The 12,872-nt window shown below is 52.0% G+C and overlaps 1 protein-coding gene across 1 annotated transcript in view; it reads right to left on the bottom strand.

Annotated features, from left to right (window-relative positions):
• Positions 1-12,563, bottom strand: part of MXI1 (MAX interactor 1, dimerization protein) — a 74,274-nt gene extending 61,711 nt beyond the window's left edge. The window contains exon 1 of the mRNA XM_054729162.1: positions 12,024-12,563. Coding sequence (XP_054585137.1) covers positions 12,024-12,285 — 262 coding nt within the window. The 5' untranslated portion in view covers positions 12,286-12,563. The remainder of the gene's footprint in view (positions 1-12,023) is intronic.
• Between the last annotated feature and the right edge of the window lie 309 nt (positions 12,564-12,872).

The following is a 12,872-nucleotide window of genomic DNA, read 5'->3' as shown; positions in this document are numbered from 1 at the left end:
AGAAACTTGTGGAGGTCACCCTTAAGCCCAGCCAGGCCCTGGACATTAAATCACACACCCAGCCCTGCTGCCTTGTGGCTGAGTTCTCAACCTGAGGTGGACCAGTTAGAATAAAAATACCAGGTCTCTGCCTGCCCAAGGACATTGGCACCTCTTCCAACTCCAGCATTCTGATTCTAGGCTTCTGGGATTCTCCAGAGGTCCTAGAGTAACATGCCTCCATTTGCCTACTAGTTGTCATGTAGTGAGAGCCAAGTATGTGCATGGTGTTGCTCCTACAGGCATGCTCATTTAATTCTCAACGTGCCTTTGAGATTCCTGTTTCGCAGATGAGGCCCAGAAAGATTAAGTGATTTAACCAAGGCCCCATAGTGAATGGATTCAAACCTGGATTTTCTGACTCCTGGACCCCACAGCATACATCAGGGTATGTTTAATTAGACAAGGTCGAACAAAATGAGTTGGGGCAATGGTAATGTCATCCCCCTAGAAGGCTTTGGAAGATGTGTAGGAGTGTCTTGTTATTTTTTTCCCAATATGTTTTTATTGATTTGAGAGACAGAGAGGAAGGGAGAGGCATAGATAGAAACACTGATGAGAGAGAAAATCAATAGGTTGTCTCCTGCACACACACCCACACACACACACACACCACTGGGAATTGAGCCTGAAACCAGGCATGTGCCCTGACCAGGAATTGGACGGGTGAACTCTTGGTTCATGGGTCAACGCTCAACCACTGAGCCACCCTGGCCGGGCAGGAGTGTGTTTCTTGAGTATCACAATGACGGAGTACTGCTGGGATTTAGTGATTGGGAACCAAAGATGTTAGATCCTGCCCTATTCTGGACAAATCTGCACAAGAACCGTCTCACCAGTAGCTCCCTTGTTGAGAGACACTAGGTCAGAAGGTGAAAGGCAGAGAACTCATCATTCATTCAACATCTATTGCTTAAGCATCTATTATGTGCTAGGCACCAATCTAGACGCTGAAGATAGAATAATGAGCAAAATTACTTATGGTCCCTGTCCTCAAGGTGCTTGTATTCTAGCCTGGCAGACTGATGATGAGCAAGTAAAATCATTGTAAATTGTGATACGTTGGATAAGGGATAAAGAAAACAACAGGGGTGGGGTAGCTTTAGGTGGGTGAAGCAATTAGCGAAATCACAAGGGCCAGCTTCTCGAACTTGAATGGACACACAAATCACCTGGGAATTGTAAAATGCAGATTCGGATTCGGCAGGTCTGGGTTGGGGCCTGGGAATCCCATTCCTGACAAGCTCCCAGGACACACCTCGGCTCCCCATCTGCAGACCGCACTCCCTCTAAGCAGTCAGGGGGAAGGCCATGAAGGAATTTGGATTTTATTCTAAGCGAGACAGGAAAGAAACTATTGAAGGGCTTTCACAAGTAAGTGACTTGAACCCAGTTATATTTAGGGTTACTCCAGTTTCCTAGATCTCCATCGAGGAAAGGAAGACGTTGGTTGGACCTATGCCGTGTGACTGGAACCAGCTGGCCTGCGCTGTCATGGTGACAGCCAGGGCCTAAAGCTCATCTGCGCGGCTCACACTTGCCTCTCTCCTCTGGCTTCTTTGGCAGGAGCCCTTGGCTTCGAGCAGGGGCCAGACCAGTTGCCCTACGAGCTTGGGCGCCTTCAGGAAGCCTAGGACAGCCTGATAGGGTGTGGATTCACACCCCCGACACCCTAACACGCAGAGCCACAGGTGAGCCCTACTGGTTGGGTGAGTTCCCCAGGGGGTGCCGGGCAAGGTAGTACTGCACGTGCAAATAGCGACACCCTAGACCAGTGGTTGGCAAACTCATTAGTCAACAGAGCAGCAAACCGCGGCTCGCGAGCCACATGCTTGCCTGTTGGCCGACCGCTGCCCTGTCCTCCAGAAAAAAAGAGTCCTATCTGGCTTCAGCGTCAACACCCAGAGAGGTCTGGGAGATTTTGGCTGCCCTCGCTCTGCCCTAGGATGAGTGGGAAGTAAAGGAAGTCGCTCCAGGGAGGCATTCCCAGGGGACCCTCAGCCTGGACTTCAAACATTCTAGATTCCACTTCTTGCCTCTGGCTTCCTGAGGCTTCTCCCAGAGCCCTAAGTTCTCCTAGAAAGAAGAACCTGGGTTTGAGCCTCAGCTCTACTCTCCGCTAGCGTGTGGCCTTGGAATCCGTCAGCCTTGCTGAGGCTAAGGTTTTCCTCATCTATAACATGAGGGTAATTATAGCACCTACCTTCCTATTGGATGGTTGTGAGGCTTTCGTATAAAGCCCTTAGCACTGTGCGGGCACATAGTAACTGCTCGGTTAAAAAGTGGGGCGCCATTACCACTATTCCTTTGGAAAACAGAGAAAACTTGACACAGGTTATCAGACTCCCAGGAGACAGACCGGATTTGCTGGCCTCTATGTGTCTATCAGGTACACTGCAGTGTAGAACTGGACACCGTACATCAGGGGTCCTCAAACTTTTTAAACAGGGGGCCAGTTCACTGTCCCTCAGACCGTTGGAGGGCCGGACTATAGTTTTAAAAAAAAACAACTATGAACAAATTCCTATGCACACTGCACATATCTTATTTTGAAGTAAAAAAAAAACCAAAACGGCAAAAACACCCGGCGGGCCGGATAAATGTCCTCGGCGGGCCGCATGTGGCCCGCGGGCCATAGTTTGAGGACGCCTGCCGTACATAGTGCACTTTGGAAGCACCGAGTGCTTCCATATAAGCTGGCTCCTGGCAGGTGAGAGACATTGTTTATCGAATCGAGCTGAATTTTACAGCTGGTGAGAAGAATGATAGAAAGTTGTATGCAAGGCACTCGAGAGTCTTGGGAGTCAAGGACTACGGTAGGGATGGTCAGGTGTGGTGGAGATAAGAAGGAGGTGACACAGGGACACCCCAAGGTAGTTCTGGGTCCCTGCAGAAATAAAAACAAAGGCCCAGCGAGCTCCCACCTGCCACCCGTGGCCAGAAACAGAGCGGCCCTGGGCATGACCTCTATTAACGCTGTTGTATTACCTCGATTCAGGTATCCTCGCCAATGGCAATAAAGATACAGAGTAAAAGATCTCAAATAGTAGGGTAACCCAAGTCCCCTTTGATGGGCCTTAGTTTGAATTTCCCAATCTCCCTCTCCCTCAGGACACTGCTTGTCTTTCTGATGTTGCTGTGTTTAAATGTCCTCAGCAGACACTGGAGTTGGATATTAGAGGGGTGTGGCCAAGGGCACGTTGCCTGAGAGAGCAGGCTGGGTAGGAACACTGGTCGGGACAATCCTCCGAGTACGGACTGCGCCGATCTGTAAAGAACTGAGAGTGGAATGTGTTTACTTCCCAGGCAGCTTACACGGTACTTGGTTTCCTAAGCTCAGGCAGTTTGTGTGTGTGTGTGTGTGTGTGTGTGTGTGTGTGTGTGTGTGTGTGTGTTTAACTCAGGTCTGTAAAAATTACAAGGGCAAACACAAAACACAAAGGATTTTAAACATGGGGGGCCACAAAAGGGAAGCAGAGGTACAGGGAGGGCAGAAACTATTCCTTTTGGAAGCCCACGATACAGTTTTGTTTTATCTATAATGCCAGCCAGAACCAAAGACACAAAACCCACGTCAGATGCAGTCCCGCCTTGTGGAGGTTCACTTTAAGACAGCTGCATGTCTAAAACCTGGTCCTGGATTAGAGTATACACTCCATGAGGAAAGAGACTGTGCCTCTGGGACCTAGCACAGTGCCTGACATAAGCAACATGTGCTCCTTACACACCAGTTGAATGAATGAATGAATGAATGAACGAACTCACAGAATAAATTAGGGAGAACTCCTGGCACATAACATAATTCCATATTTTATAAAAGTGTTTGCCACGAGGGCCTTTTAAAGAGAGGTTCTCTAAAATTTAAAAAATAGGGGGGGATCCTATTTACATGTATTTCATGGAGATTTATTGCTCAAGCAAGAGGCACCTGAACTTTTAAAATATTTCATAAGCAAGGGGCCCCGCACAGCATTCTGCCAAGATGAGGAAGCGAAGAAGGAACCTCCAGCTCAGGAGGAATGGCAGCAAATGCCCCATTATTTTTGGCCGGGAGAGATCAAGTCAGCTGTTGACAGCTTTAACACCTCCAGCCAGGCCACTCAGGGACAATGATATCAGAGACAATTACTTCCCTTTAGTTTAGCAGAAGAGCCAGCGAGCAGGTGTCTGTCCCTGCAGAACTGAAGTCTCTCTCCAGGCTGAGCCCAGAGCTCCCCCCTCCTCCCCCACGGAGAGGCCCCTCTGGGAAGACTTGAATTCCTCCTCCTCAGTGAAGGCTTGCGTACCCATCCTGTCACTCTCACCGCCTTCCCACTCCCCACCCCCAATAGAAAAGAAAATATTTTTTCTAAATGACAAATTCAAATTAGCTTCATTTTGAAAGACCATTGAGAATGTTGCAATGACCTTTGCAATAACTGGACACACCCTAGAATCAGTAAACCAGGTTTGAGAGTTGCTGACTTTATGAGCAACTGACCTGTAAAACCAAAGCCCAGTTTGGTGCTCAGGCTGGGACCCATTCTCACATCAGGCAGGAGAGAACACAGCCCAGAAGGACCTGGTTCTGCCTCTGCTGTGTCCTCTTGAGTAAGCCACTGTCCCACTCTGGGCCTCAGCCTCCCCGTCTGTATAGTGAGGATGACGGATGCTCTGTGACCTCTGGGACTCCTTCTGGCCCCAAAGCTCTGTCTTACCACCTGCCTCCTTTCCAAGCAAAACCCAAAATGGAGAGGAAGAAAGAATGGGAATGGGAAGAGAACAGTTCAGAAGGCCAGACGGCAACCAACCTCCCTCTATTTCTGCCTGCTTTCTTCCTTCTGCAGGAGGATTCCCATTTCTTCCTGGGTTGTTGCTTTTTTTACTACTTTTTATTCCTCTCTCTTTAAACTCAAAAGCCACAAAACCACAACTCACCTCCCCCGAATGGGTCATTTGGAAGCCAGAGCTGTCTGACAGGGGTTAGGTGTGTCAGGCCTGGCGTATTGCTGGTATCTAAGTGAAGACCAGGCCAGGGCAACCATGTGCTCCTCCTCCAGAAACCCAGTTTAAATCAATATTTATCTAACTGTATTTATAGAAAGTGGTGGTGGTAGGGAGGAGGGGGTGGCGTGGAGAGGCAGGGGGATCTAAAACAGAGCAAGCCACAATGACTAATGCAAATCCTTGTGGCCAATTCGTTTCTGCAGGGCAGGGTGTTGTTGTTGTTGTTGTTGTTGTTTTAAGGAAAAAGACCCAGCTTTTGATGAACCTGCTGTTGGCTCCAGTACCATAGCAACAGCCCCAAGTCCTCTAATATGTCCAGAGGGCAGACTTGGGAAAGGCAGAGGTGGAGGGTGGGGGGAGGGAGAGGGTGTTTCCTAGGAACTTGAACTTGAGTTAGGGCCTGGAGCGTTGAACAACTCTTGAAAGTAAGAAAACTCTCTGGTTGGCTATTCTGTCTCCAGCCTAACTTCTCAACTTTGTGTAAGCAAGGTGTGTACAGCAAGACCTTGGACAATCAGCAGGCTATTTCAAATACCAGCTCTGTTCCAGGTTGCTGGGTGACCTTGAGCAAGCCATTTCACCTTTCTGGACTTCATTCCTTGGCTGTAAAATTCATACCTGTGTCTATGGTTAAGACCTCAGGCTCATTCTGGTATCAGGGGCCTAGGTTCCAAACTCAGCTCTGCCACTTACTAACCATGTGACCTTTGGGTAAATTACCCAGCATCCCTGCTCCTCTGTAAATGAGTGTAATAAAATTGCTTGTGTCAAGGAGTGTTGTAAAGATGGAAGGAGATAATGCATGTTTAGCCCCATACTTGGTATACAGTCAGTGCTCAATAAATGGTAGCCAGTATTGATACTATGCAGCACATTTAGTTGCTGCTGCTGCTGCTGCTGCTGCATGCTGGTACCCTCTTCATTTCCTTCATTTTTACCTCCAGACTTTTGCTCAGCCATCCTCAGATGAAAACCCCATTTCTGGGTATGACAGTGGGAGAGAGTTTTGGTCATTAAGGGAAGGTAGGTGAGCAGCTGTTGTTTTGCCTTGCAGCTGATAGAACATCCCTTTCCCCCAAAACCAGGAATGTCTCAATTAAGCTTCAACTTCCTAAGGCCCTCCCCCCTTTCCCTGGGTCCCCTTTGCAGGATACCCAGTCCCTGGGAGCTCCGGGACTCTAAGAGCCACAATAATATCCTTGAAAGCCTACTTCTGGCATTTAACCAGTGGGCAGAGATCATATTAAAACCAGAAAAAAATGTTGAATGGTGAACATAATTTAGGATGCAGAGGAAATAGGAGCCTGGTTTAAGAATGTTCTTTATACAACCAAAAACAAATATCCCACTCTACCCCCAGCATAAATCAACCCAGAGTTTTCAGAAAAAAGGCAACTGTAGATAGTTGGTCCTCAATGAATATTGGTGGAATGAATGAATGATAAGACACCTGCCATGCAGAAATGTGACCTGCTTGAACATTAGTTGCCATCAAAGCCCTCAAATTTAGCTTAAGTCCCTGCTCTTTAAGCCAGTAACTAATGCACTTTCAGAGTCACAGCTGATCTCAGTATGCACTTTCAGCTCTCCAGGCCTTACCTACCATCTCCTTGCAGGCTCTGTTCTTTACAGCCCAAGGGCAGTGTGTGGATTATGCATGCAGCAGCAGCAACTGATTGCATTGCATAGTATCAATACTGGCTACCATTTATTGAGCACTGACTATATACCTAGTAAGGGGCTAGACATGCATTATCTCCTTCCATCTTTACAACACCTCTTGACACAAGCAATTTTATTACACTCATTTACAGAGGAACAGAGATGCTGGGGTAATTTACCCATAACCCTTCTTGGAGGAGGTCAGCATTTCCAATTCTTCTCCAAATCTTTAGAAAGTCTGTCACATGTACCCTGGCCTTCAAACCTGATCGCTCTGCCATAGCCAATAAATGACAAATCCAATCAATCAAAGAATGTACATTAAGTGTCTACTCTATGTCCAATGGTATGCTATATGCAACAATGACATATACTGAGAAACTGTAGGTGATCTTTTTCCTTAAGATGCTAATAATCTCCCTGTGAGGATAAAGCAAAAGCACAGGAAACAAGTAGGAAATTGCATGGTACTGATTATCAAAGCTAGGAGAAGTGACTATTTATTGAGCACTTACTATATTCCAGGTACTTTAAATGTTTCAAGGAAGTGCCTCATTTAGTGGTTCAACCATGACATAAGGCTGGTGCTATTGTTATTCCCACTTTACCAAAAAAAAGAAATGGAACCTCAGAGAGATTCACACAGCCAATAAGCAGCAAAGGAGGAATTAGTTCCCTGCTCTGATGACTGTAAAGCAAGCATGTCAAGCTCAAAGGCTAACATGGGCCAAACAAACGAGGCATGTGGCCCGTGGGCCGCGAGTTTGACATGCTTGCTGTAAAGCTTTCACTGTCTCAACTGCCCTGACTTAAGAAATAGCCAGGGGAGGCTTCCTGGAGGAGGTGGGAACTGACCTAGGTCTTGAAAAGTAGGTAAGATGCACCTAACCCCCAGGGAGTAAGAGAATGAGGGCATACTAGACAGAGGGAAGAGTCTGAGTCGCACACAGAGGCATGACTGTGAACCCTGCTTGCTGGTAGACCTGCTGGACAGGAGCAGAGGAGATTAAGTCAGGACGGCAGGGTGGGGCCAAATGATACCACACAGTAGCAGCTTCCTCCATTAGGAGGAAAAGGCTGCTCGTTGGCCTGTTCATGCCCCCAGAAAAGTACCTCACCCTCAAACCCAGGTAATCCATTCCAGACCACGGCTTCTACTCCCATTTAATCATTCCTCTCTATCCTAAGCAGTGTCCTGAAAGTCACCTTCCCCTGGCACTGAGAAGCTCATTTCTGTCCTCCACTGAGTAGACCTCTCCTTGTTGCAGTAGTTTCCTCTTGCCCACTGAACAGCTTTTATGCACACAGCACCCCTTTGTGAAGCTTTCTCTCTCAGTTTTAACCTTTTCCAAAGCAGGAAGCAAATACGTTTATCAGTCAATCCTAAATCGCCACCCCTCCACTGGACCCCAAATGGATTTAGGTGATGATGCCAGAGGTTATTTCTATATAAATGCTGAATTTGTGGCAACAGAGCCAGTCTCCATGATTAATGTTTCTGGAAGCCTTTGAGATTCTTAAGGACTCACATCAGTTGGAACTTCAGGAGAATGGACCTGCCTAGGGAATCCTTGCCTTGCACAGAGCAGCCACGACTGGATGACTTACTTTGGATCCCCTCCCCACGGGAAAACTCACCATATCTACTGGGACTAATTCAGCACGGTGGCCACAACTTGGTGAGCACTCCTAGTATGGAAACCTCAACTAGGCAATAAAAAGTAGTTCTGGTGAGAATGGAAAATAAGGCAAGCTCCTGCCAAATAAGTACTTTGCAAACAACAGTAAAAACGGAACGTGTGAACTCATGACCAGGGTCTATCGGTGCATTTCAGGAAGTTCTTACAGAACCTGAAATGGAGAATCGAATTGAGGCTCGAAAGCCATCTCCGGGGAGAAGAGCGTCCCTTTAAGACGGGATTGTACCGGCTGAGCCGCACTACAACTCCCAGAGATTTCCTGGCTTGCCTCCTGGCCCCACCCCCCCGTCTCTGGCCTCAGCAACGCGTGACGTCATATGAAGCTGCCGCTGCCGATTGGCTAAGCGACGCAGCTAGGTCAAGTCCAGTCAGAGGAAAGAAGTTTGTCTCCATGTGGAAACCATGTGTCTCTAGCTGGGAGGGGGTTGGAGGAGAAGGCGGAGAAACTAAGATCAAGTGATTACAGGGGAACTGGCTGAAATGAAGGCGGGGAGGTTGTGCACCTGAGCCGGCTAGCCATGCCCTTTGCAGTAGTGACCTAAAATAAAAGAACCAAAAACTTGCCCAAAAGACAAAACTTGAGCCCTCCCATCATCATCATCATTACAAAGCTAGGGTCCCTGCTTCCTTCCAAAAAACCAGGGACCTAGGAAACGCTGGAGTCCTACCCAACACCCTGATCCCCATCCCTCCTCCCAACGACGAATGATGTAAGCTTTTCGGAAAGCGGGGCTCGGAAGCAAAACAAGCCCCGCGCGCGCGGAGCGACCCGCAGTGCCCGAGCCGGGAGCACGCACGACCCGCCCCCCGACTCACGTTATTGCTGTGCACACGCGGACCGCCGTGACGCGCGGGCATTGTGTGCAGCGAGCAGAAAACAACAGCGAGCGCCGCCAGCGCCAAGAAGCGCCCCCAGTAAAACGAGGCCGATGGAGGGCCCGCCGGTTTCCGGACCCGGACCCGGACCCGGACCGGGAGCGGGTGGTGGTGGTGATGGAGTGGATAAAGTGGCCACCGTGGGTCTTCCCAGTCTGAAAGGGGGGTAACAGAGGGCCCAGCTAAGGGTCGCCCGTAGTTTGCTGGAGGTCGCCCTCGCCTGCGTGAGCCGTTGGGGTCTGGAGCGGGGTCTCGGTAGCCGAGCCGGGAACGGCGCAGCGTCCCACGCTCTCGGGGAAATCTGGGGGCTGTTGACATCACGTCATGCCGAGCCACACAGCGGCGGCGAAAAAGAGGCAAGAGAGCTAAAAATACTCCCGCGGGGAGCCGGCCCGAGGGAGGTGGTGGGGGGGGGGGGGACGGTGTGCAGCGGGGCCGAGGGACTGATTACGCACTCGAAGTTGACTTTGGGGCGCTGAGGTTCCGAGCCCCTCCTGGGGGCTGGCGGACGTGCCGCGCGGACGCCTCGGGAGAGGGACCGGGAGGAAGCCGCTAGGCTCTCTCAGCCTGGGGGAGCCCAGCTCTGTGGTTGCTGTCCCGCCCCATGCGGGGCAGCCCGGCCCTCTGCTTACGTGACTAGTGGCCACGCCGGAGCCCCGTCTGGGGTAAACAAGGAGGTGGCGGCGGCCAGGAAGGCCGGGGGTGGATAGCGAGGGGGTGGCTGAGGTCTCCGATTGTCTGCGGGTGCAAAGGGGTGACGGGACGCGGTGGAAGCTCCAGCAGCCTCCTGAGTACACCCCACTGGGGGAGGGGGGCCAGCCGGGTTCATCAAACACTTCCAAGGTGCCCTCTTAAGGTGCACCCCCCCCGCCCCCCCCCCGCCCCCGCCCCCGCCCTGCAGATGCCGGCGCTACCAGACGGGCTCCAGAGAACAGGGAACCCCGGGCGGGGGCAGCTAAAGAAATCGCGCCCCTCCCCCCTCCAACAAAAGCAAACACACCAAACAAAACCAGGTCTTCACCCATCTCCCCACCAGCTCTGGCTTTTCAGTAACTACCCTCCTGACAAATGCACAACCGCCACCACCATCACCCCCCCCCCCAATACACACACACACACACACACACACACACACACTCCGAATAATAATCACAATCTGATTTGGCTCCACAGCCGGCGATGCGCCTTTCTCTAAACCCAGGCAGGCACTCCGAGAAAACAAGAGAGCAGAGAAAGAAAAGATCGCATCACCGACCTCCCAACACAAATCCTTGGGTTTTTTGCCTTACCGCTTTTGAAAAACTGCGTTGCCAACACAGGCTTCCTTTAACCCTGGAGGCCTGGGGTGTCGGTCAGCTAAGGTGTTTTTGTGTTGGAGGGTTGTTGTTGTTGTGTGTGGGGGGGGGGGGAAGGTTACAATATCTGACACGTTGCAATCGGACCATCCCCCCCCCCCTTCTTATTGATCTTCCTACTTGTTCGGACAGATTAAACAGACTGGTTTTCTCTAGTCTGTCGTTCTAACTGCCCCTGCCCCTTCCCCCTTCTCGCAGCTATTATTTGTGAGGACCGTGCTGGAGACACCGCACACGCGTGCCCCCATTAGGGCGCAGAGTCGACTGCCTGGGGAGGACTGGGGGGGGGGACCCGGCTGGCAGGAGCCAAAATGAAACAAATACAAAAAAAAAAAAAAAGGAGGCCAGGCCGGGGTGGGGCTCCCAGCCCTCCCCCCCCCCCTGCGCACCCCCACCACCACCAATGCATCCCTCTCCACCTGAGCCGGGGTGGGAAGGTGGGGGTGGACGGTAGAAATCGACCAGAAAGGCATTTGCCTTCCTCGCCCTGCTCCCTCGCTCGGGAGCCGTCTCCCGGAAAATAAAGAAACCGCACACAACAGCCCACACCTTCTTCCCCAACTATTGTTTCCTGCGAGGTCCCAAAGTTTCCTTCTCGCTGCGTCCCCCCGCGCCAAGTTTCCCCGTAGGACGGCGGGTTCGGGGCGAGCTGCTGGCGCTGCTGGGCCCAAGCCGGCCTGCTTCTTGGGGGGGAAAGGGGCGGGGGGGTTGGCACCCCAGGGCCACAGCGGCGAAGGGGCACGGTACCGGAGGACGCGACGGCCCGAGCCCAGCCCTGCTGCGAGAGGGGAGAAAAAAGCCAAGTAGCCGGGAGGGAGAAGCCCAGCCGAGCCAGCCCGAGCCCACGCCGCCAAGGGCTTTTCGGCGGCCGCTGTTGTTATTGTTGTCGTTGTGTGTCTGTGCGTTCTCTTTCTGGAAACCGCTGAGCGCTGCCTACGGTTTCCAACTTTCGGCTTCTAATCCTCCCCACCCCACCCGGGAACGAGCGACAGAAAAACAACACTTGTCTGCCCGAGAAGGCTCCGGAAAAAAAAAAAAAAAAAAAGGAAGAAAGGCGACCTCGAAGAGCTGAGCTCTCGGCTCAGTTGTCAGCAAACAACAACACTCTCTGGCTCCTCGTCCAGGCGATCCTCCCAGCCTGCGGGAGACGGACGGACAGATGCACGGACACCCCCCCCCTCCACCTCACCCCCCCCCCGCTCGTCTTTGTTACATCTTTAGCAGCTTTGTGCGTGCGTGTCCTTTCTCCCGTGTCATCGGTTTTTCCTGCCGAGGGCTGGATGTGTGTTGGGGGGAGGGAGACGCGGGCCGAGCAGGCGACAGGGGTCGCCCAAGTGGGCGAGGAAGAAAGAGCCGGGCCCCGAGGAGGAACGGGGGGGGGGGTAGGGGGGGGCCCCAAACTTACTTTTGTTTTCTTTCTCGATCTGCTCCAGGTAGCTGGCGGCCTCGAGCAGAATCTGCACGTTCTGCAGAAAAGTGTTGATGTGCTTCTCCATCGAGTTCTCGCTGGTGTTGAAAATGTCCGAGAAGGGGCACCTGAGCTTGGCCCCCGCGGGCTCCTCGGGCTGGGCAGGGGGCTGGGGCGCGGCCGCGGCCGGGGGCGCGGCGGGGGCCAGCCCCGCGCCCTCGCAGCGTGCCTCCTTGCGCGGCCGTCCGCGTTTGCCCATGGGGGGGCCGGGGTCCGCCGAGCTCGTCCTCGGGTAAGGGCTACGCGGCCCGGCTGGGCTCGGGCCCCAGGGAGACCCGGCTGGCTGGAGCGGAGGAGGCGCCCAGGCGAGGAGGCGATCTGACTTCCCGAGCCTCACTGCGTGCAGTTGTGTTGCCTGAGTGTGAGTGTGTGTCGGTCTCGCAGTGGGTCTGTGTGTATGGGAGATTGAATGAACCTACAGGACAGACGGGAGGCGCTCTGGCGCCTGGGTCCTAGTGCGAGCTTGTCGCCAGCCGACCGGTCAAAATAAAAGGTGGAGACTAGCGAGGCAGGGACCGCCCCCTGGCCGTCCCCGCACCCCTCCCCGCCCCTCCGCAAATCTTGCCTCGTACAGCGCCGTATTTTAACCGGAATGGAAAAAATACCCGATGCCTCTGATTGCACCTGCATAAAAACAAACTACGAAGCTATTTTTTCCTTCACCTCAAAATATTACCTCGAAAAGCGTTCAAGCACAAGGCTGGGCACATAATAGGTCTCCAATAAATGGTAGCAGCTATGACTTTTAAAAAATAAAAGCCCAATCAAGAAAACCCATCACATGTA

The sequence above is a fragment of the Eptesicus fuscus genome, chromosome 17 (genome assembly GCF_027574615.1).
Source record: "Eptesicus fuscus isolate TK198812 chromosome 17, DD_ASM_mEF_20220401, whole genome shotgun sequence".
NCBI classification, from domain to species: Eukaryota; Metazoa; Chordata; class Mammalia; order Chiroptera; family Vespertilionidae; genus Eptesicus; species Eptesicus fuscus.
Note: the sequence above shows the minus strand (reverse complement) of the source record. Positions and strands in the feature narration are given on the sequence as shown.